Genomic DNA, 26438 nt, shown 5'->3' on the forward strand with positions numbered 1-26438 from the left:
TTTTTCGCAGAGCGCTAATCAACCGCGGATCATTGTGATGGGAAAAGGTTAATTACACCGTACACTGGCTGTACGCGAGTTAAAATTACTACATATTTTTAAAAAATCGAAGTGTATGCAATATCATAATAAATGTATTTTTTAAATATCCTTCTATTTAATTTTTAAAAGAATAATAAATTAATAGAAATAGTACATAAAAATGAAAAAAAAAACAGGAAAGAAAGGATAAACATTTTTTTTAATGAGTGATGAAATAAAGGTTGGATATGGGAGAAACAAGAAAAAGAATAATAATCAATGAATTATGAAAAATAAATAAATAAATGTTAAAATAAATAGATTACAAATAATATAAAACATACCTCTCTTCATCATTAAGGTTAAGAGTTGATGTAGAAGAAGATTGAGATTCGATAGGTAACATCATGGTAACAGGACGCCTTAATTTAACCTTTTGCTTTTCTTTTTCATATTCCATGCTACTATAAATATTCAAGATATTTATAACATGCCAAACCATAAACCATCCATCAAACATAATATAAATATAATAAAAAAAAAAAAAAAAAAAAAAAAAAAAAAATAAGCCACCAAATTATATATCCCAATACGATATCCAGCGCATAGAAGAAAGTGAAAATATAATTATAACAGATAAAAACAACGCAGTTATTCAAATACAGTATGTCCTATAAGTCTACCAAATCCCTAAAAAATTTGATATACACAGATTAAAAAAAATTAAAAACAGATTACAACTCATATAATAGTACTCCTTTACAAGGTGTGATAAAAAAATACGGTGAATAATTTTTTATTAAAAAAAGTAATAAGGTTACATAGAATTCGATTTAATCTCCTTCAAAGTACTGTCCTTGGCTAGCAATCCACTTACCCCACCCAACGTTGACTCCATGACTGGAGGCATTTCTGGAAGGTGTCTTTCGGAAGGGCTTTCAGCTGCTCGGTCGTGGCCCTCTCAATGTCAGCAATGGTGTCAAAACGTTTTCTTTAAGCACAGTTTTAATTTTTGGGAAGAGCCAAAAGTCGCATGGTGCTAAAGCCGGTGAGTATGGCGGATGTGGACAGACAGGAACACTTTTTTCGGCCAAAAACTCGCGAATGAGAAGCGAGGTGTGACAAGGCGCGTTGTCGTGGTGAAGAAGGAAGCCATTGGTCCATTTTTCTGGTCGCTTTCTTCGTACGTCGTTTCACAAACATTGCAGTACACCCGTATAAAATTTATAATTGTTCCCCTTGGAACGAACTCTTATCGCACTATGCCCTCACTATCGAAAAAAAACAACGAGCATGACCTTGATGTTGGATTTTGACTGACATGCCTTTTTAGGGCGAGGAGATGAACTGGTTTTCCATTGGGAACTCTGCATTTTGGTCTCAGGGTCATAGCCATAGACCCAAATTTTATCTCCAGTTACAATTTTGGCCATGAAGTCCGGATTTGCATGAAGACGACCCTTCAACTCCGTGCAAATTGACACACGATTTTCCTTCTGTTCATCACTCAATGATGATTTGTTCCCTTGTCTGGGAACAAATTTTGCACTCGCTCGTCTCATTTGCAATTCATTAGTTAAAATGCTTTGAACGGATTTGTACGAGATGTTAAGGTCTTCCGATAGCTCCTCAAATAGTCATTCGCCTGTTTGAACGAACCATTGTTTCCACTTTTTGCACATTTTCAACTGTTTTTGAGGTTAGTGGACGTCCTGCACGCTGCTCGTCTTCAACAGACTCATTTCCGTTTTTAAATAGGTCATACCACTTGTACACAGTCTTCAAAGTTACTGCGTTATCGCCGTACACCGATTCTAACATTTTGTGAGCTTCTTTGGCACTCTTTTGCAACTTAAGACAAAACTTAAGGTTAATGCGTTGTTCAAAATCCATGTTGCGCTACAGACATGATAAATACAACCTCACTCTAGGGGCTCTGGCAGCTGACTGGCAAGCTTGAACGTGTTACAACTTGTCCCTGCCTGTCTCAATTGATCACGCTATTGGACAAATTACAGCATATGGATGTAGCGTCGGCAGTTGCCGCTATAAAAATTCATTCACCGTATTTTTTTATCACACCTTGTATATAAGTGTTAACCAATTCATTGATCATCTCTAAGAAAAAATATTTTCTAAATTTTAACAATATAATATATACTCCAAATCAAATAACCATAAATACATATAAAATTAAAAAAGTCAATTAAACATAAAAGTTTATTTTAAATTTACAAAGATTTACAGGACTTACTGTACTTATCATTCAAATTATGCAACATCCAACACCGCCCTTCGCCACATGTATACATGTAGGTATAAATGTGAAAATCCATCCCACAATGCACCTTAAATTAATTTAATACATGTAAGTGCAATAGTAGAAGTAGAAATATAGAAATAGTTGCAGAGTGGAACAGTGTGCAACACAGAATTAGAACAAAAAAATGATAAAAGATTAAAGAAAAGATTATAAAATAACGAATAACAAAACTAAACTAGATAATTACATCGAACATCTATTTCTTAAAAAAAAAACAAAAAAACATACTTATTTTATATAAAACTATAATATTAAAGATCAGAATTTCATATTACTAATTAATTTTAATTCTACTAGTCGCTTCAATTTTCACATAGTATCTGGTGTTAAATGAAAATTAAAAATACATCCTGGTTTGATAAATAAATCTAAAAATATAGGAAGATAGTTCCTGAAATAATCCTGAAATTTACATCAAACATGGTGAATAATCATAAACTAAAGCCTGTTAAAAATTATTTCTATATGTAGAAGGGAAAAACTGTATGCAACGGATATACTAAATCTGTCACATCATAGTAACAGCGATATTGAACCCGTATCTTCTTTATGTAATAATATTCTAAAACTTGCAACAACATTAATTAACCACAACTGAATGGTTTATTATTTATTTTAATACTTTGACGATGATTATAAGAATACCACTAGGAAACCTGAACCTGTTGTTATGTGGATTTTCAGTTTTTAACAGAAAAAAAAATCTTGCATTTAAGCTCATAAAATTATTCATTAATAATGTGCTGTGCTTATCTTGGATAAAAAATCTTTAAAAATTTATTTTTCAGGTATAAAACTTACTTAAGTAAATCAAAATATGACGAGGAAGATAATTAATGATGTAATATTCTATAATTTTAATCGATCATTAGTTAAGAGATAACTATTTCTATGTAAGAAACAAATCATTTTATAATTAACATAAAGAGATAGAACAAAGGAGAAACTGCCATTTTTCCTAATGCAATTTTTTGTTAATTTTACAAGTAGAATCCAAAAAAGTATAGCCAGCCCACCATTATAGAAACACCCTGTATAGTGCTTAGATAAGGCATTCTAGTATTACTGAGGCTTTTAATAGCAGTTGCTATCACTGGATAATTTAAACAAGTCTTCATACAGATCATTAGAAATAAATATATCATGTTCAACATATTAGTTTCACACAAATTCTGATTGTTATATCATATAGCATTTTATAAATACACATTTCATTTTGGACTCCTAACCTCTACAACAAAGAAAAAAAAACTGATCGATATGTAACAATAGGAAAGTAATATTGTAAATGACTTTATGCTATAATTTGGCTTTATACATTAATCTGTGTGTACACAGGAGAGAATTATATAGTGTGCCCATGATATATGCCAGTTTTTTAAATACATGGATACAAAAAATACAATTTTGTTATTAAACTAATATTTAGGGCTTATATTGAAAGTATCGTATCATCTTTAAAATAATTCTCTTTGTTTACTGCTCCGTTTATCCCGACAATAATTCCACTTTAGGAAGCAATCATAAAAAAAACTTCAGTTGGAGTTATCTTCAGTGCCATCTACAAGATTCTTTTATCACCTCAATCGAGTCAAATAACATCGATTTGAGTTAAAAATCTGCTGGAGACTGGTCAGAAGTAAATAGAAACTGCAGAAGATTGGTCATCACAATTTTTCCACAAAACTTAAGAATTCTGAATGGTTGGGCACATTGTCATAGTGCAAATCAATATTGGTCTTTCAAAGTTCAGGGTACTTCCTTAATTTTTCTTTTGTAGAAGATTAATTTACCATATATGTTCAAAGCTTGTGAATGAGAATATGAAATGGAGATTTTTTTATTAAAATTTTTTATGCAAGATGATCGGGATTCAAATTATAGACATTATGGATGAAAGGCTGATATGCTACCACTTTGTAATGGAGGACAACCATGACATTTATTATTATTATTATTTTTAATACTTCAAGGTAGTGGAGTCAACTTGCAGTTTATCCTTTAGGGAAAACTATAGTGAATAACAGTTTTGTTATGAATATGATCTTCATATTATACCAACATCAGATTTTTTTATCATAGTGAACTCTATTCGACTAAACTTGTGTTTCAACATGGTAGCCATAAACTCAGGTTTCATCATTAGAACAATTTAACAGCTCCTGACACAATAAATATGATGATATCCTATGACATCAAGTGGTACACAAATTTTAGCACGATTCAATGCATCTGTAGTTTTTTTATTTGAATATTATATCATAACCTAGTTGAAATTATGAGTTCATCGGCTAGTTCCTGCACAATCAAATGATGATTAGAATGAGCAAATTCACTTGATTTCTGTTACAAAGATGACAAATGAACTAACAACAGCCCGCTCAAGCATAGATCACTGTCAACTGATATCCATTTTTAAATCATTTACATCAGATGTAATATAGATGTAACTAAAACAATCCTCATTACAAGATTATTTTAATAATAATTCATACGTTTTAAATGGAAGCAAGGACAATAAAGAAGAGGAGGAGGGATTGTATAGATGCTTTTGAAATTATAGGAAGAAAGATAAATAAGATGAATCGATAAACTGAGGAATGAGGAAATAATGAACAGAATTAAAGAAGAAAAAGCACTTATGCGAGAAGTACACAAAAGAAAAGGAAGCTGTGGTTAGGGCATGTGATTAGAGGGACTGGAAATCTAAACAACTGCTTTGGAAGAGTCCAGTAGGAGATAGGAAGTGAGGAAGTAGACGGATGAAGTTAATAGGTAAGGTGAAGATTGGAAGTTACAGAGGGATCAAGGAGAAGGCTTGGGAAAGAAATGTAAAGAGACAGTGGTGGTGTAAGAAATCTGCCGCCATGCAGAATGCTAAAATCATGAAGATTATTATTTAAAAAACTGTTTCTTTGAATTTTACATAAAATGTCATATTGATACATTGCTAGTACAAACCGATTATAATAAAAACTTTAACATTACACTAAAAATTGCTTTCACTAACAATCACAGTGTGCAAACTAAGGATATAGTTATTATTTTCCACCATGTAAGTCAATGGAATCAATTGTGCTTGTAAAATTTCTTCATTGGAATAAAATTTAAAAAGTTTTTTTATGTTTTAAACAGACCTTACACTGCAAAAAAGAGATATAACATATAATATTTATACTTTGGGTAATAAAATTTACAATATTGCTGACAAATATCAATATTGGAAAAAATTAGGACGTCTGCTTTATCCAAAAAGCCTTGTGGTAAGTTAGGTATTTTGTAAAGCCACCAGAAAAAATCAAGAGTTTCTGGATAGGTTTATTGACATATTATTCATCACTAAACAATTTTCAAATAACAAGGATACTTGTTGAGGCCAAATAATCATCCTTATAACACATATCAACCACAGATTATGTGAACACTTAACAAAAACCTAAAAGAACATTATCAGAAAGAAAAGATTAAGAAGGGACATGATATAGATAAACTCAAGTACTTCAGGATCCTTCTAAATTGAAAATGCTCATTTTGCCCACAATTCTTTGGGTCCAAGATGTGATAATTTTCCATCAACCAGTTTCAATAATGCTGCAAGAAATTTTTTTTTCCCCTATGTACTAAAGAACCATCTAACAACCAGGTCAGGCATCCTTAAGGAAAATCTTTCCCCATTCCTTGAATTATGTGACAAATGGAAATATTCAACTTAAGTATAAACCATTTGGCCAGAATACAAATTGAATATTTGTAGAGAAGTAAATAATTAAAATATTTTCAATCAGAATAAACAGTTGTAAGTGATTGCATAAATAAATAGTGTATTAAATTATCCGGTCTGGCAGCCATAAGAAATGCACATCACTATTATTATTATTAAATAATCACCATCAGTAGAAATAAAAGAATTAGAAAAAGCAAATACAAATAAAAAAAATGAGTATAAACAGAATATTATCAACAAAATAAAACACAATTTCACTTAGTTGTTCAAATCAATGTATAATTTTTTTATATAATATATATATATATATATATATATATATATATATTATACTGCTATACAAAATTTATTGTTAATAATTTTTTATAATTTTTTTTATTCATATTTATTTTTATTAATTTCTTCTTTCTTTTTCTTGTTCAGCCTCCGGTAATTACCTTTCAGATAATACATCAGAGGATGAATGGGGATGATATATATATGAGTGTAAATGAAGTGTAGTCTTGTACAGTTTCAGTTCAACCATTCCTGAAATGTTGGTTAATTGAAACCCAACCACCAAAGAACACCGGTATCCACAATCTAGTATTCAAATCCATGTAAAAATAACTGGCTTTACTAGAACTTGAATGCTGGAACTCTCGACTTCCAAATCAGCTGATTTGGGAATATGCGTTCACCACTAGACCAACCCGGTGGGTAATTTTGTTATTTACTTTCTCTGCACTAAAGATAAATGATTATTTAATAATTTAAATGTACATTTCAATTATGATTTTTTATTTTTGTAAATACTTCTTTAGCAATTTTTGCAAAATCTTATACTGGTAACTGTTTACAAATTTTATTCTTTATATTATTTTTATATAACAAAAAAAAAAAAACTACAGATATAATTTCTAAATAGAGAAGTAAAAAAAGATAACAAAATAAACTAATTTACATTAATTAGTTGCCACAAAACTAATAATTTTCTTTGTGAAATGAAAATATTGTAATATGCATACAAACACAGAGTATTAATAAATATATGCAAGGATCATTCAGAGATTACTAAAATTTGATTATATTTTTATTGCAAAAGATAACCATTTTTTTTTTTATGATAACAATCTTTGATAACCAAGATAAATTTAATTACATCTATTTGGTTAGTTCCTATTATGGCTTCCTATTATGTTACGTTTGTGTCAGTAGACTCATATATTTAGTTAATTTGTTATGGAACTTGTGAAGATTTCCTGATTTATTTCGGGTGTCATAAACTCATTAATTTAAGAAGATGTGATTAAAAAATACCTAAAGTAAAGTTATAATCGGTCAGTTTAATTTTTTACATGAATTATGTTGATATGCCAGTAATTTATAGCTTATAATTAAATCTTTAAAATTACAGAAATAGTAAACATATTTGATCATATCTAAACCTACGTTAGATTGTTCCTGTTCCTTTAAGCCTTTTTTTACCATCGTTAAATAATATCATCAGAATTTTATTCCAGGGCAAAATAACCAGATAAAATGTAAGGTCAGAGGAAGAAGATTCCAATGGTCTTTATTTATGTAAAAAAAAAAATACAAAAAAATAAGTAAACGGGATTGAATGGGAGAGATGATGAATTCAAAGAAGGATTATAAGATATCCTGACCTCCATAAAAAAAATCTGCCTTGTGACGATCCTGGTCACCACACCACTTCCTCTGTTCCTAGTCATGATAGGCTTTATTGGAGATCGTCTTTTAGACCCTCTAAAATTGATAATTCAACACAGTCATCAGTTTGGCCTCAGTCAGGATGCCACTGATGCAAATGTGTCGGCAGACATTTCCATCAGTGCATTTACACAATCTTCTATCACCTTCGTGTGGCTTCTTCTAACTACAACCACCTACCATAACTTAAAACCCTCAACTATCAAATTAACCGATAACCAGAAGTGCAATCACGCCTTCCACTAACACGGAAGGTTTCACACAAAAATATTCCCTTATTATAAAAATATGCAGACTGCTTTCAGTTAATGTGTTCTCGTCTTGTTTAACTCTACTTATGTACAAACAGGCAGGAAGGATTAGAGCATTATCCTACAAAAGTTAATTAGTATATAAACGTGACTATAAAAATATTGTTTTTACTTTCCTGGCAAATATAGCTAGAATAGTTACATTAAAACAGAAAGTATGGTCATGGGATATCAGTTTTTTTTCAAATCTTTACTTTTTACAGTCTAACTAGTTCATCTAAACCAAAAAAAAAACATATATATGTATGTTTATCGCACTGATTTTGGCCTTATAAGGATCGACCAAACTGATTTTCTTCAAATTTGGCTCAAATAACTCTATACAATGGGATATTCATCATATTAATTTTTTTTCAAAATTTGTTAAGGTGGGGGGATATTGTGAAAAAACTAATTTTGATTTCCTTCCGACATTTTGGAGAAAATTTTATTAAATCAAACTTATTACCTACAATGCATTACAAATAATCCAAAAATATTTTTCAAAAAAAATCAACCCCCACCGCTTAAAATTGAAATATATTTTTTGTTCTTTGCTCTATCTTTTCCTTCAGTTTAAGTAAATATTAAAACTTTTTTGAAAGTTTATTTTTTATTTATAAAAAACTATCAAGAGATGTTTTAAATTATTTTAAATTATAGACCACAGACCTAAAAGTTTTTTTTTTAATTTTCGTTTTATTTATTTATTGGTCGCAAATTTAAATAAGCAGCAAAGTTTCTACCTCTAGACTTTGAAGCAGTAATACAGTTTTAAAAAGTTTTATTTTAAAGCTTTAATTTCATATTACAACAGACTAAAAATAGTTTTTTTTTTAAAGCAAAATTTGAAAAGTAATAAAAAATTATTTATTTCTTTTTGTATTTTATTTTATTCTATATTTAACATTATAATGTCTTATTACGAACATTAAAAAATTTGGTTATCAAAATGAGTCTTCAATCATATTAGTACATTTTTGTTATCGTTTTATATAAGATGAAATTACTTTATCATAAAAATAAAGGTCAGACCCTTAATGTTTGAATTGGAAGAACTTTCTGGTGAAAAAGCTCTACAAGGTATTGTATGACTTGACCGGCATAACCGGTAAAGTTATCCAATACTAAACCATCTTTTTTTTCTTAAAATAAAAAAGAAAGAATTAAAAGAATCAAAATAGGTTAAAGGATGATTCTCTGAGGATAAACATCAACCATTCTTGGTGTAACTGTATAAAGAAACAGACAGTATATGTTCAAATTCATAGTGAAAATTTCAAAAACATAAGCACACATTTAGTTGATAAATTTAATTAAATGTTACGCAAATTTATTTTCACACGATTTTACCAGAAATTATTTAATTTCAATGTCAATTTACCAAACCAAATATTAAAAGAATAATCCTTGCATATAATTGAAAATTAATATAAATTATATATAAGTGTATAAATGAAATGACTCACTTAAGATGGTGCTGTATTTCTTGGTAATTAACGTAATGACTGAACTTAGCAGGATCAGTAATACCAATTCTACTGCCAGGACGATTAATTGAATCTATATCAGGGTGATGTTCTAATCTCTGTAAAAAAAATAAAACACATATACAATAAAATAAACAGTAAAAAATTTTGGAGTTATTATAAAATTTTTAATGTAAAAAAGATAATGTTAAACCCTTACGACACCGACAGTTTAAATTTACAAAAGTTTAAAAGAGAAAAGTTATGTAATTTAATTCCAATAAGTTTACACACAAAACAGAATGAGGGCAGCGATAATGGAACTAACCTAGTAGACTGAACCTGCAGAGATATAACAATTAAACCACGTGTGCGTCATCTATGCAACACGACAGTACTACCAACATAAACAAAATATAACTAAATTGCGAATAATAATTGACTTACCCTTGTAAAATAAAAAAAATTAGTCTAATTCTTAGGAAAATTTGGTGTTTATCCTTGTAATTTATTTATCTTCTAAATATATAAATTTTATGTTTATAATAGTAATTCATTCTAGGGCATAGAAGAAAAACACTAAAACTTGTCTAAAATAATACATACTTGTCTAATAGCTTCTTCATAACGCTCTTCTCTCTCGTCAAGAGGATAATGACCACGTCTTTCAACATGTCTTCTTTGATGTTGTGCTCTTAATTGTTGTATTCTTTCAGTACGTGATGGTTCATTAATATTACCAGCTGGTGAACCAGATGATGGAGATGAATTAGTATGACATGTAGGCATACCAGCATCTATACCTAATTCTCTAATCTACAAAGAAGTAAAAAAAAAATTATAAATAAAAAAACTACAAACAAATTATATTAAATAAAAGATAAATTCAAAAAGACAGTCTCATCAATTAAATAACCACATATAAGGTGCTGTAGAGCTGTATAAAGTGTGTGTAGTGCTGTATCTTCAGGTTATAATTATTACTTAGAGTGAAATTACTTGAAGATCCTGAAAGACTATAAGAAATAACCACTAAGAAAACTTATAAGTTGACAGGATACGATTGATATACTGGGCTGATCATGATCCATCAACAATGGTTATCAGAATGAGCTAAATAAGAGAAATAAATTATTTTTATAAACTTTTGAAAATCTTTAAGTAATATATGATGTTTTCAACATGTTGAAAGACTTTGATAAATTGTTTGTTTGGAACATCGCCTAATCATTTAAATAGTTATATCATGTCACAACTGAACACAATTCAGCTTGTGAGAAAGGACCTTATTACAAGGTGTGGCTATTAAATAACGAGACTAATGTTGCTACAAGAACTGTGCATGCGCCAAATTCATACAACCGACAACTGTGTAGCATGAGGCCTTCGCTTTCGATTGTTGCCACTCCAGTTTCTGTAGACATACTAGTCTGGCTATGACCTTCATTTGGATAACATCTGTTTTTTTTTTATTTTGCCGAAAAAATTATAAGAGTTTTATTAGAGAAAAGAATTGTCGTGAAATTTCATAAGAAACTTGGAAATACTGTAATTGAAACTTATCTTTTATTAAAAAAAAGTATATGGCAATGAATGTTTATCACGTGCATGGGTTTTTGAGTGGTTTAAGCATTTCCAGGATGGCAGAGAAGACGTTGAAGATGATATTTGCTTGGGTTGCCCTTCCACATCAAAAATTGATAAAAATATTGAAAAAAATTGGTAATTTGTTACAATCTGACTGTCGATTATCTATTCTTGTCTTTATTCAAGGTCCTTGCTCAATTCCATGAAAAAATAAGAAAAAACAACCCATGGAAGGTGAACTGTGGAAGAACAAATCACAAATTCTTCATCAGGACTATTAATGGCTCACACTGCACTGTGTGTGAAGATGTTTCTAGCCAAATATAACATCCTAGTGTTAGATTGCATATTGAAGGGGTAATAACTAAATATGTATAAATTAAAAATAAAATATTTTACAGCATTAGTTTCGTTATTTAATAGCCACAACTTGTACCCTTCCATTGCCTTTTTTAAAAATTACCAAACTGTTTGAAAAATCTTCTTATCTATCTGTTTAACATGCAATTAAATGATTACATCAAAGTGTATATATATATATATAAAATACACAGAATGTTCCACAAAAAATGGAGAAACTTTCAGGACATCTACTGGTGAAAATAATGAAAAAAAAAATCATGTAAATTTTGGTCTAGAAATGCTTTGTTTTTAAATTATGGCTAGCGATAGATTTTGCACAGATTTCAGCTTTTTTAATAAAAAGACACCCTACTGTAATTTTTAAGGTGTAGAGTTGGTAGTTTCTTATGTAATTTGACTGGGAAATAAAAACTACTGGAGTTACAGTTCTGGAATCTGTTTTATCTTATTTCCCAGCTCAAATTACATAAGAAGCTACCAACTTTACTTCTTAATTTGGGTTCCAAAAGTTACAGTAGGGCTTCTTTTTATTAGAAGAGTTGAAACCCTTTGCTAGCCATAACTTGAAAACTAAGCATTTCCAGACCTTTCTTTCTTTCTTTCTTTTCCTGTTTAGCCTCCGGTAACTACCGTTTAGATAATACTTCAGAGGATGATATGTATGAGTGTAATGAAGTGTAGATTCTTTGTTCGTTGTACTTGTACATTCTCAGTTCGACCATACCTGAGATGTGTGGTTAATTGAAACCCAACCAACAAAGAACACCGGTATCCATGATCTAGTATTCAAGCCCGTGTAAAAATAGCTGGCTTTACTAGGACTTGAACGCTGGAACTCTCGATTCCCAAATCAGTTGATTTGGGAAGACGCTTTTCACCACTAGACCAACCCGGTGGGTCAAGCATTTCCATACCTAAGTTTATATAAACTTTTTTCATTATTTTCACCAGTAGAATATGTCCTGAAAGTTTCTACATTTTCTCTTGGGACACCCTGTATAATGTAACATTATTTATAGTCTTATTCTTTCAATACGTAGTTCAAAATTTATTTTTATCAGGGTCATTCAATAATTAAAGAGACAAATGACTATTCAAAAATGATTATTTATTCAATGACAATGAAACTAATACTACTTTTCAGCATAATCCCCAGCTATATTTAGGCATTTGTCCCATCTGTCTGAGAGATTTTTTATTTCCAGTAGTAAAGAATCGCTTTGGAGTTATTTTTTATTGCACTCTTGACCCACTCACTGTTACCATATTGGAGGCACATACAAATTTGAGAGAATCAAACAAAATATTTTATGATGCAAGATCAGGACTGTGAGTTGGATATGGTAAAACCTCCTGACCCAATTATTGAGTAGCTTTCTGTGTCTTTTTAGCAGTATATAGATGGATGTTGTCGTGCAAAAGAATTATGTGTCTTGAGAGAGAACCACGGCATTTCCTTCTTAATGAGGGATTTCATTTTATTTTTTAGCATGTCAAAACATTATTCACTGTAGATTGTACATGGTTCTTCTAAGTTACTGCAATATATTGGGCCTTACATTCCTGAACTCTGTTAGATTCACTTTACCGACTGATGAGTAGTTTTTGAATTTTTTCCTGGTGGTTGAATTTGAATGTTTCTATTCCATACTCTGATATTGGAATTGCGGTTCAAAATTAGAAATCCATGTTAAAATGTGATTTAAAAATGCATTACTTCTTGCTGTAACCATAATTCAAGTTCCATACAGATAAGAAATCCGACATCAACCTGATTTCTCACATTTCTGATCTTGAGTTGACCAAGATGGTGAACCTACCTATCTCGATCACATTTCATGTAGTTCCATTATCTATGATATGCTGGTTTCCAAGATAGTCAATTCATGAGTCAGCCATCTTTGAACCAACCTTGAGCATGTTTCACGGTAATTCAGCTAATCATGGATAATGGAATAGGGAGTGTCAATACTTACCGCACTATAAATTTCAGCAATTTCCCACATCTTTATGCAGCTCTCCTCGAGAATAAGATGATTATATGATTATGTGATTTTGTAAAATATCAATCAAACATTTTTACCAGCCTTCCACTATGATGAAATTCGGTATAACATGTACTTGATTTAAACTGTTTGATATAAAAGTTTGCACAGTAAATATATGTTTTTAAATACTGCTTTAACATCCATAAATGAATGCTATACTTTGACAATACATGTTTCAAGTGGAGCTGACATTTTAAAATAAAAAAAAAGAAGAGATTATAATAAAGGAAATTCTTTTAGAATAGATATTTTCTACATTAAGGGTGCCAACTTCAATCTCAGACAGTTTCATTTATTCTTATTAAATAGTTTTTCCACTGCTGCCACCATATAATTATTGAATAACCCTCATAAAACAGGAAAAAACAACAAAAAAACAATGTAAAAGTTCAACGATTTAAAAAAAAATCGTTAAAACCGGAAATCCATAAAAATTTTAAAATTCTACGTATTTTTCTAAAATTGCATATCAGTCTAATAAATAAAAAAATAATAAACACACATCCAGTAAATAAAATCAGAAATCTGACTTTATATTTTAGAATATTTTTATTATAATAAATAACTTAATTTAAACTATCTATACCAATATATATATATATATATATACATGTAAGCAGCCAGCCCAATAAACAGCAGCACAATAAAGTAAAATTTAATAATAAATTTCATAAATTAATGTACAACAATATTTTAACCCTTTTACTCCAGTAAATAATCAACTGCTTTACATAATTATTTTTTTAATGATGAATATACCTGTAAAAATACTCAGACCACCTGAATCTATTACTATAATCGACTAGCCAATTGATAGGAATTAACATATTGGCTTCAAGCTTAAACTGTTTCTAATTCGATTCTTAGCAAGGGTGTGGTATTTACAGAAGTATAATTTTATCTAACTTATTTTTCTCATTAAATTACATGCAGAAATATTCCAAGGTTGTAATATATTAAACAAAAAAATAAATCATCAATGGTCAGAAAGACATTTTATATGTCAGTTTGAACAGATCTCCGTAGTTAAATACAAAGTATAGTTTACATCTGATCACATAATGTATACTATTAACAATTTTGTAATGACTTCAATAATCACTGCATAAAAAAACAAAAACATATTAGTTGTGATAAAACAGGGATAGAAGAAATACGATTCTGATTTAATAAAAAAATATAGAGGCAGTGGAGATATATTTTGGAAAAAAGAGCTTATGAGTATAAGGGTTAAAATTATTAGCTTATTCATGCTATACCATATAAATGAGCTTTATATATGCCATAGCCTTAATACTAGCTAGTGAGCTGCAACTAAACTTCTACGCAACAATTTCTACCATCCAGAGAAAAATTAATTTATTGTATTATTAAAAAGAATATCGATAAATATTAAATTCCTTAAAAAATGTCTAAATTTATTTATTTATTTTTTTTTTTGGGGGTTTATTTATTACTTCATTACTTTTTACCATTCATACCTTACTTTTCACATTCCCTATGTACATGAATTTATTGCACATAACTGAAAAAGAGGTTGAATTGATTTGACTTTAATTTGAAACCACCTTTAATTTATCATGTGGAATGAAAGTTTATTACAAAAGAAAATCTTATTATAATAAGGAAATCTAATAATAAAGTTTAATATTTTATGAAGGCCTTATAAAAATTAAACTATCCATCATATTTTGAAACAAATTTTATCACGTTTTAGATTATTTTATACCAAATTTTGTGACGCTAGGAAGCTGCACATCCTTGCCACTTTGTAGCCCTTACTACTACCTTTCTAATTCATTATACTTTATTGTTTTCCTGAGTATTTTAAACCATTTCCTGTCCCAGTAGAACAATTAGGTCTCGAATTATTGTAATTTTTATGTTTTTTTACCACTTCATAATATAGGAAGAACAATGTTCACTCGTATTTTGACTCAGAGTAGAAGAAAAATTTTGATGAGGCTTCATTAGGTGTGACTCAATTCTTCAAGTGTTTTAAATTGTTACCCAATCCAGTAGATCAATTAGGTATTGAGTTATTGCAATTTTCACATTTTCAGCATTTTTCTTACCATTTTATAATATAGGGAGTACTCAACTTTTATTTTTACAGATTTTTTTAGATATATTATAATGGGAAACAAAAATATCACTTTTTTTAAGTTTCTAACAAGCAGATTGACTAATTGTTACTTAAAAACAAAAGGACCAATTGCATTCAAATTTTCACAAAAACTATCCCATTCTATTATTTTATCAACTAAAAAATTTCAGACTGACATCTTTAACTGTTTTTTGTAATTTGTAAAAGCGTGTTATATTTGATCTATACAATATATTCATAGAAATATGAGACAAGGCTTGTAACCTTCACTGTTATTTTAATTGGTGAATACGGATATTTGATAAAACATATCAGTAAATTGATTAAAAAATAAAAATTTAATATTACCAAAGACAGCATAAAATTATCTTAAAGTTGATGTAATTGGTTTTGAAACCTCATGAAAGATTTTATTTTTATAACGCCTCAAATTTGAGTGCACATATCTCTGTGGCGATAGTAAGGAACAGTATACTTGTGATTCAGAAAACCATCGATTTTATTTCAAGATCAGAAATAGTACATGACAAATCTGATTTTCAATTCCTATGAGTACTGTTAATGAATTAAAAGTTCCTAATTAAAATCAGTGATAAAAAAAATTTATCTGAAGAAAAAATAAATAATACAATAAGTTTTGGATCAGATGTACCCAATTTTAATTCTTAAAAAACATTAAGATTGTATAATACTAAAAAAATATAACATGAATTGTGTGACGAAAAAATTTACACAATAAAATATTAAAAAAAAAGCAAAATATTCTAAAGTTTTCATATATTTCTTTTTCCTGTTTAGCCTCCCAAATCAACAACAAATCAGACAAATCTGATTTTCAATTCCTATGAGTACTGTTAATGAATTAAAAGTTCCTAATTAAAATCAATGATAAAAAAAATTTATCTGAAGAAAAAATAAATAATACAATAAGTTTTGGATCAGATGTACCCAATTTTAATTCTTAAAAAACATTAAGATTGTATAATACTAAAAAAATATAACATGAATTGTGTGACGAAAAAATTTACACAATAAAATATAAAAAAAAAAGCAAAATATTCTAAAGTTTTCATATATTTCTTTTTCCTGTTTAGCCTCCCGTAACTACCGTTTAGATAATTCTTCAAAGGATGAATTAGGATGATATGTATGAGTGTAAATGAAGTGTTAGTCTTGTACATTCTCAGTTCGACCATTCCTGAGATGTGTGGTTAACTGAAACCCAACCACCAAAGAACACCGGTATCCACGATCTAGTATTCAAATCCATGTAAAAATATCTGGCTTTACTAGGACTTGAAAGCTGTAACTCTCGACTTCCAAATCAGCTGATTTGGGAAGACGCGTTAACCACTAGACCAACCCGGTGGGTTAAAGTTTTCATATCTGGTTGTAATGAATCACACAGCCTTGTATACTAGATGTGTAAATATGAAACTGGAATTTGCCCATAGATGGCACTAGGTGTCAATGTAGTTACCGTCAAACCACATCATTGGCGCCATTTTCTTTCTTTGACAGCTGACGAAGATTTTCTACTTACAACAATACAAATTTCATACAACAGCATAGTTTTAATTAGCGTTGAACATGTCGATTTTTGTACCTACAAACTACGATTTGTGGACAGCATTGATTTTCTGTTACCATTTAAAAAAAACTGGTGAAGAATCACACTGAATGCTTGTTGAAACTTAAAATGAGCATGCTCTTGGTAAATCACAGTGCTTTGAGTGATTAAAAAAAAAAAATTCAAACGTAGCGATTTTGACGTGAGAAACGAAGAACGTGGAAAACCACCAAAAAGGTTTGAAGACACTGAATTGCAAGCATTGTTAGATGAGGATGAAGCTTAAACGCAACAATAACTCGTGAATCAATTAAATGTAACACGAGAAGCTGTCTCCATACGTTTGAAAGCCATGGGAAAGATGGGAAAATGGGTTTCACATGAACTGAATGAAAGACAGCAAGAAAACTGAAAAACCACTTGCAAAATGCTGCTACCCAGGTACAAAAGTCATTTCTCCATCGAATTGTGACAGGTAATAAAAAGTGGATATAGTTTGAGAATCCTAAACGTAAAAGATCATCGCCTGGTAACTCCCGGCGAACCATCAACATCAATTTCAAGGCTAAATTGCTACGGAAAGGCCACCTACGGAAAGGGGATCAGAATGGAGTAATCTATTATGAACTGCTAAAACCTAGATTAGATTAGATTAGATATTTTATAATAATTACGTAGAATATTAGTATACAATTTTTGAATGATACATATTTCCATATTGCAATCCACCAGCTTCTGGAAATATTCCTTCCTGAAATGCATTTGTTAAAATAGAATTAAAAAATTTTGTAGTTGTTAAAGTGTATATGTTTTCTAAATTTTTATTTAATTTTTGTTTTTTGTTTGATGAATTATAGAATTGTGTAACGACTAATGATACAGAATCCCACAAAAGTCGACTACTGGTATTAGATTTTTTTATTTAGGTTTTTTGTTACTGTATTTTGGTAGTTGAGTTATTTTTTGATTTAATTAGTACAGTAGTAAATGTTAACAGTGCACAATAATTAGATAAATTATTTAAATTTAAAAAAAATTAATACATACACAAACTGAAAAGACTTATCATAGATTAAATAAATCCATTTCACATTCCATTTAGAATTATATATTTTCACAACAATTTGGGTTTAGCAAAGATTGTAAATAACTCTTTTTTTTTTTTTTTTTACATTTCAACAAATTTTTCATGTAATAACATTTCATTTACTTCCAAATTATCAGATTCTTTTCATGATATTTAAATGACATATGTTACTTTAATTATTATTTAACTTCATTAATCCAATTATAGTTTTTAAATATAATAATTAAAATAACTTTTTATTTCACCAAGACCGTAAGTCAATAACAGAAAAGCAATAAAAAAAATTAAAACACCGCAGTTAACAATTTACACATGTACAAAAAAAAAATCAAGCAAACTGTGCGCTCATAACAAAAAAAAAACCATTGCTAAAACATTTAACGCAATAAATTTGATAAAAAGAAATAATGAAATGAATTATCACGTTCGCTTAATACAATCCCACAAAAAAAAAACACAAAATTGTACTGAATAAACTATATATCCTTCCAATAAAGCGGCCAGTTTTAGAAGGCGAAATTTTTATATGACCAAAAATATAACAATAAAGCATAACGTAATGCACATATATATTACGTAAAACATTCATAAATGCAAATTCAACCATTAATAACCAAAAATAATTTTAAAAAACAAAATATAATTTGATTTCTACTCACATAACAATTAAATGGAAATATGTGACATCATCACTAATAAAAAGTGTTTTGAAAAATATTATTAAATTCAAATGGAACATTTTTTTTTTTATAATTTTTTTTTCTTTTGTAGATAAATGTATATTTTTGTAAATTAAACCCAATCAGTTGATTCCCAAATATGACTTATTGATTTATAATTATATATATTATTATTATTTAACGGAACATCTTGTCTTATTTTCCAGAACCAAATGGGATTGCAGCAACATTCCTACAGGAAGAATAACTGCGATGAAATAATATTCATTTTGTAATCATAAAATGCAATAAATTTTATATAAATAACATATCAGTTACTAACATAGTTTTCTTCTGAGGACTTGATTTTATTGTAAATAGCATATATTCATATATATAATTTAAGGACTCCTTTATTAAGCAAAATAGGAATAGCTTTTATTCTCAATTATTCCAGAAATTTCTACTCTGTTCTTGCTCTAACCACATTTTCCTTTTCCCATAAGTGTACTGAAGTAACATGACTGCTGATCGGCTTGTTAGCCATCTCTAGATGCTATCTTGCAGTTACTTTACTCAATATGTTGATGGACTCAATCCAGAGTGGGTCCTTCAAGGATGAGGATGCAGATACCTGGCGCTCAAACTACTGTAAGACTGTATCATTTGAGATACCCTTTTTTTCTATTTATTTAAATATGATATTTTCCTATTTATTGATTTAAATTCAGTTTTTATACTAAATAATTATAACTAGTGATCGATCGACAAAACAAATTGCAGATATATGATGGCATTTGGATAATGCATGTAGCATAAACTCATTTCCATTGAATGTTGGTTCAATGGATACACTATTTAATGGGTAAATGAAAAGTTACACCACCCTGAATTTATTAACTAATTGAAGTGGGAGATTTGTTTTAGGTTGGCAATAATGGATGGGAATACCGCCACAAGCTGGTCCCTTCTCTCAAGAAGATGGGTAAGCGTGGAAGGAAAGAAGGTTCAACCATCTAAAAAATCTCGCTCCAGATGGTAGTAACCAGTCAAATGGCTTCTGCCCAGTTACAGGTGACAAAATAGTTAACGGTCTTGAGAGCAGAAAAGGGGGTAACTCCCAACAGAGGAGATATACCCTGATTGAAAGGTTGCAAGTTTTGAGAAAGTGAGATGGCATCCCCATCATCAAACTTTGCCTGCATAGGGCTTATATCCCAACCAGATGAAATTTATATTTACTGGCAAGCTTCTTGAGTCTCAGATAAAGACTGGGAAAATAGATAAAACAATTTGGAAAAGTAAATAACTATGACTAGTAAATCAACAACAGATGGATCCAAGTGCTTCCTAAAAGAAGCACCTTGGAATGTGAGAGGACTTAGTGCTAAGGAGGAAGAGTTGATGACTGAGTTGAGTGAGTACTTTTATGATAGATATTCTGTGATTACAGAGATCAAGAAGAAACTAAAGGGAAATAAGAATTTTGAGCAGTATATAATGCTTTATAGTGGAATGCCCAAGTCTAAGAGAACTGCAGCAGGAACGGCTAGCTATTCTTGTTTCTAGGCAGCTTGCACCTCCTAGTTATAAATTTGTTAATGAGAGAATTATAGTTGTACATTTAAGTTGGAGAAGGGTTTAACCGCACTGTGATTGGGGTTTACTCCCTGAAGAAGGAAGGAAGAAAGAAGTGTGATAAATTTTATGGGCACCTTCAGAGAAACAGATGTGATTAATGAGAATAATCTCCTTATAATGGCTGGTGACTTTAATGCAAAGGTTCGATGTCAACTGCTGTAATGGTGGTTGGTGCATATGATAAAATTGTGGTTAATGAGAATGGCATAAAGTTGAGATTGATTTTGTCGCCCTTAATCGATTCAAAATTACCAATACTTTTTTTAAGAAGAAGAATATTAATAAATTTACTTGGGAGAATAGAGGGTTAAGATCTCTCATAAACGTTTTAGTCAATGACAAAGGAGTTAGTCGCTTAATAGACACTCATGTATCTCATGGGGTGGAGCTGAATACTGAACATTGCCAGGTCGCGTCCAATTTTTAATTTCCTAGGAGATGGTTTAATTATCAAAAGTCATCTTCGAAGTTACATTTGTTGGAAGTTACATTTGTTACACAGCATACAGTGTTTGTATCAATCAAGATTGAATGCTAATCTGGAGTCAACTCTGAAAGACGTAATAGAGGAGAAGTGGGAAAACATGAAATATTGTGTTCATGCTGCTGAAAATGAAGCATTGTAATATTTGACATTGAAACAATAACATATATACAACAATCAAGTAAACTCTCCCTAATTTATCTTTCAGTGGCAGGTATTCCGTAAAAAGACAACCATGTATTTTATACAGTCTTTCGTAACCAACTAACCACATTCCTTAAAAAACTTACAATTTATTTCAGCCAGCACATGCGACTTCCTCCGGAGAAGGGGGTAGTGCCATTGCTTCCTCCAAAACAACTGGGGCCCCAGTTGTTTCCTGCTAGCCCAAAAGACGCTATCACCAAAAGGACTTCAGCGGACAGACTGAAGGGGAATCACACCGGGAGTATGAGGCTCAAAAAGCTTAGTCTCCCATGATCAGCTCCAGTAAATAATTTTCATGCTGGTCCATAGGACAGGAACGCAGATCACCAAATCCATCCATAAATAAAACATGAAAAAATGTATAATTGCCACTAAATAACCAACAACCCGCCCGATAAAAGAAAGACATAGCAGCGAGGGACTTTGTCCAGGCTCTGCGATCTGTAGGGAGAAATAATTTGAACTCCTGCCACCCTTGCGTTCCATTCCTATACAGTCTCAATGTGCCTTTATTCTTACTTATTATTTTAAATTGCAGTAGTTTTTTAAAAGTCGGGAAAATTTTGGAGTAGCTTTTCATTGATTAAATATATCCAATAAGTCAACGATTTTATGCGTAGCCGCTCCTTTTAGAGAAATCAGTAGGGTAGATGAACAAAAACAGTCTAGCATGCCAAGAATTTTAAATGACAAATATTTATAATGTATCCATTCATCCGTTGCATGATCACCTCAAAAGCAATAAGATGGATATCTAAGCAGAACAGAATGTCATAAGGGAGAATCAGCAAAGGTACAAAAAGATTAAAATTACATCTGTACTGCAATCATATAATGAAGGAATAATGAAAACCTAGTCATGAAAAAAATACTCTCTTACAAATTGTTTTTTATGTGTTTTATTCAGATAAAAATTCTTTTAGTGATTGAGGTATGGTCTCACCTAAATGGCTTTGTAAACAACCAGAACACTTGATATTTCTAAGTGCATAGAACCCTTACGTTTTCCTTGAGATTACATTACATTTAGAACTGAAGTTTGATCCACAAATAGTTGGAAGAGAATAACAGGTCAATTCATCACGGAAACTATAATATGCTACCAGAAAATAATAACTGATTTCATAACACTGCTAGAGAAAGATGAATACAACTGCTGGCTGCAGCAAGATGGCGCAACAGCCCACACAGCAGATAACAGAATTTTGCTATTAACGTGAATTCTTAAGGAGAAAATCATTTCCTAAGGTCTATGGTCATCTGGGTTGCCAGATTTATTTTCCATGAAATTTTTCTTTTTGCTTATTTAAAGGAAAAAGTGTTCTCATATCAATGATGCAACCATTAATAAAAAAGTGGCTAGTAAAATGAAGAAACATGTTATTTTGACAATTTATTATAACAAAATTACTGTAAATTATAAAATTATTTAATATTTATTTTTTTAAATTTAACAAAGTTTTTTCATATACTAGTTTCCATGTACATTTTTTCTTTGCGTTGCTCACCCTATACTTTATACATCCTTTGCGTATACAAGTATGCTCACCCTATAAATTTAAAGAAGGATGGGCTAACTAAGTTGGAGATTAAAAATAAACTGGGATAACTAAGAAGAGCTTTTTTATGTAGAAAAGAAATCTGCCAGCATCTAATAAAGTTCTAAGAATTAGAAATATTTTCTTAAAAATACTTATCAGGAGTACAGCATTTATGGTGAAAACATGAACATCAGGAAAAAGTAGAAAGTAAATGTAAAGTTACAGGTTACTCTTAAAATTAAGCACGTCTATAAAAAACAAAATGAAGAGGGGCTTAAGAAAAATAGGAGAGGTGAGAAATTTGTGGGTGAATTTTTTTTTAAAGAAATGTTTTAAGTTTGTGGTTCACGTATACTGTAACTAGGTCTTTATAAATAAAAAAAAACTTTAACATACAACATGAAGACTGTTTCACTTTTTTTAATCAAGGAAAATGAAATCCTAAATTTCTTAAATTTATATTTATTCAATTCCGTAAAGATTAATGACAAACTAATTACATAAATTAATCAAATAGAAAAAAAATACTGACATGCTGAGATTGTCCACTGTCGGTTGATTGTTGATGTTGCTGTTGCTGCTGCTGCTGTTGTTGCTGTTGTCGTAATAACCTTCTGTATTGTTCTTGTATACGTTCTTGTTCTTCCCTAGCTGCTCTTCTAGCTGCTTCTCGTTCCCTTTCATCGTCATCACCTTCCATTGATTTTCTGTGTTTACCAAACCTACATTAAAAAAAGAAAAAAGATACCTTAGACTCATTGTAACAAAAACATTTATTTTAGAGACAACACAAAGCTGATCGTAAACAATACTTTTTGACCATATGTGAGTACATGGTTAATATTCGTATGGACAATGCTCAGAATTGAGCTTGTAGGGGATTGAATAAGTATTTGATAGTCAGAATATTGCTTATAACTACATCATACATTAACACTTAAAAAAATTATATAATATCTCTCAGAGTGCTTAACATTTCCATTTCCTTGAACCTGGTTTTTTTCTGGGGGGAATTTTCAACCTGAATTAATTTTTCCTGCTTTCAAAGAAATGTAAATTGTTTCTAATTACTTTCTTTATCGATTAATGTGAATAGATTTTTAAGTTTGCATTTTATTCTTATGTTTACATCTCATGTAATGCTAAACAAATGTTGTCGCATTAATGAATGAAAACTTTACATTACAGAGGTAAACTTCAGTTAAGTTGGTTTTTACTTTTCTTTTTCCTGTTTAGCCTCCGGTAATTACCTTTTAGATAATACTTCAGAGGATGATATATATGTATTAGTGTAAATGAAGTGTAGTCTTGTACAGTCTCAGTTCGACCATTCCTGAGATGTGTGGTTAATTGAAACCCAACCACCAAAGAACACTGGTATCCACGATCTAGTATTCAAATCCGTGTAAAAATAACTGACTTTACTAGGACTTGAACGCTGGAACTCTCGACTTCCAAATAAGCTGATTTGAGAAGAAGCGTTCACCACTAGACCAACCCGGTAGATTTAAGTTTGTTATACTGCTCTTTTATAAGGCCACCTTTGTTGGTTATTTTGTAAATATTTGTGACCATAAATGTTACATATCTTTTAAAATCTAACGTAATGTTACACATACAATGTTCTGTAAAGCTATTAATTAATTTTGTTTAATATTTATAGTTGGTGTATTTATTTTTATTAAATATTGTGTGAAATTTTTGATTTATAATAATATCCATTTGTTATAAGGGATGGGAAACTTTTATAATCTCAGCTTTACTGAGAATTTATGGTAATATACAAGAGTAAAGCTAAATTACATGACAAAGGGAAAACTGATTAACAGAGCAATCTGTGTATGATTTTTGGATTACAAATGTTAAAAAATAATTCAATTTATGCCAAAAAGAGTTAAAATATAATAAAGAAAACATAAAAAATTGACAATATAGTTGTACTACTTTCCTGGTATATAATGGAAAAATATGGCATATGTTGTTCTTTATGCAGAGGAAAAATAATTTACACATGAAAATTTACCTAAGATTTCTTTTTTGGGCTAGGGGTAATTTAAAATGAAGTTTTAGTAAAATTATAATTAAATAAATGAAAAAAGTTTAACACGTAAAAAATTTTTTTTTTTTAATTTTTCTGCTTCCTCTCTTCAAAATCACCTTCCAAGAACATTTTTTGATTTGTCTGTGTTTATTATATTAAATGGAAAAAACTAAAAAAAAAAAAATTCACTAAAAAATGCTCAACCAATAAAAAGTTACCTAATATTTCTTTTTTGGTAGAGAGGAGAGAATTATGATGAAATTTTATTGTAATATTATAACAAAAAGTTTGTTATTTAAACTTTTAATAATATTATACTGGTATAAATAAATCAAAAAAAGGTTTGAAAATTTTTTTAAAAATTGATATTTTTAAATTTTCATCAGCACCCCTCTCACAAAGTATTCTTCTGGATTGCTTGCACTACTGCTATGCCTAGGAAGACATTAAGAAAATTTGGTTATAAAAAAAGCAATAGAAAGATAACTTTTCTCAATTTTTGTAGAAGAGGGAAATTTTGAGGCAATTGTTTTCTTTAAATGGTAAGATAAGCATGCAAGCACATACTGAGCTTAATGTAAATTGGGCTATGTTTGCAAAAGTTGGATAAAATTGATCCCCAACCTCACCTCACATTTGCTGGAGATATTGACATCAAAATTTTACCATCAACCTGCCCCATATAAACAAGTCTCTTTACAAAATTTCATCAAAATTGGTTCATCCAATCAAATGTTATTAAGCTTCAAAATACCAACACATGGGACATATGTATGAACATTACCTCCCCTTTTTTTGACTGATTGCTATACTTCCATTCTTCCAGCGTAGTTCTAGAGTATGATGATAGGAAATTAAAAATAAATACGATAATGACGATCATATTTTATACTAACAAAACTGTACAGTGTATTCATGTAAGTAAAATTAATTAAGTATTAATAAAAAATTATTGTTTGGAGATAAATAAAGTTTGGTTTGCCTTTAAAAACAATTTTTTTTTATACTGAATAAAAATAAAAATATCTTACCTAAACATAGAACCAATGCCTTTTAATATTCCAGGTTTCTTTTTTCCTTTCAATTTACTATCCAATGATGATTGTCTAGGACCTAATACACATTCACCATCATCTTCTGCCACTGAAATATCAAAAGATTATTTAAAAAATGAAAAAAAAAAACCGTATTAAAATCAATAATATTTAGAATGGCATCGCATGATACAGAAATGAAATACGACAATGATATATTATTATTGACAAAAATTAACAAAAATACTACACAACTGGCAAGACTGGCAAGACATGCCAAGAATGGTTAACTTTCTGACTTCTAGATCAGCTAATTTTGGGTTTGAATTTCATTTTAGTTGTTAAATACATGTAGAACCACGTCTGAGGTTGTAAAAATAAAAATGTATTATTCTTATTCCTTTTCATACTTTTGTATCAGTAAAACATAAACGGGACTTTTGTGTTCATGGCCCATGAACGAACATGAGTGAGCTGGTGTGAAGGATTGACAGTAGTAGGTGGAAGGTGTTTACATGTCTCCAGTCAA

General features: G+C 29.9%; 1 protein-coding gene across 1 annotated transcript in view; it reads right to left on the minus strand.

Annotated features, from left to right (window-relative positions):
- baz (par-3 family cell polarity regulator) overlaps nt 1-26438 on the minus strand; it is a 146295-nt gene that overhangs the window by 10931 nt on the left and 108926 nt on the right. The window contains exons 23-27 of the mRNA XM_075381257.1: nt 25907-26018; nt 23367-23556; nt 10147-10356; nt 9541-9659; nt 366-485 (exon numbers count right to left, since the gene is read on the minus strand). Of these exons, the coding sequence (XP_075237372.1) occupies nt 366-485; nt 9541-9659; nt 10147-10356; nt 23367-23556; nt 25907-26018 (751 nt within the window). The remainder of the gene's footprint in view (nt 1-365; nt 486-9540; nt 9660-10146; nt 10357-23366; nt 23557-25906; nt 26019-26438) is intronic.

This window comes from Lycorma delicatula, chromosome 13, assembly GCF_047948215.1.
Source record: "Lycorma delicatula isolate Av1 chromosome 13, ASM4794821v1, whole genome shotgun sequence".
NCBI lineage: Eukaryota > Metazoa > Arthropoda > Insecta > Hemiptera > Fulgoridae > Lycorma > Lycorma delicatula.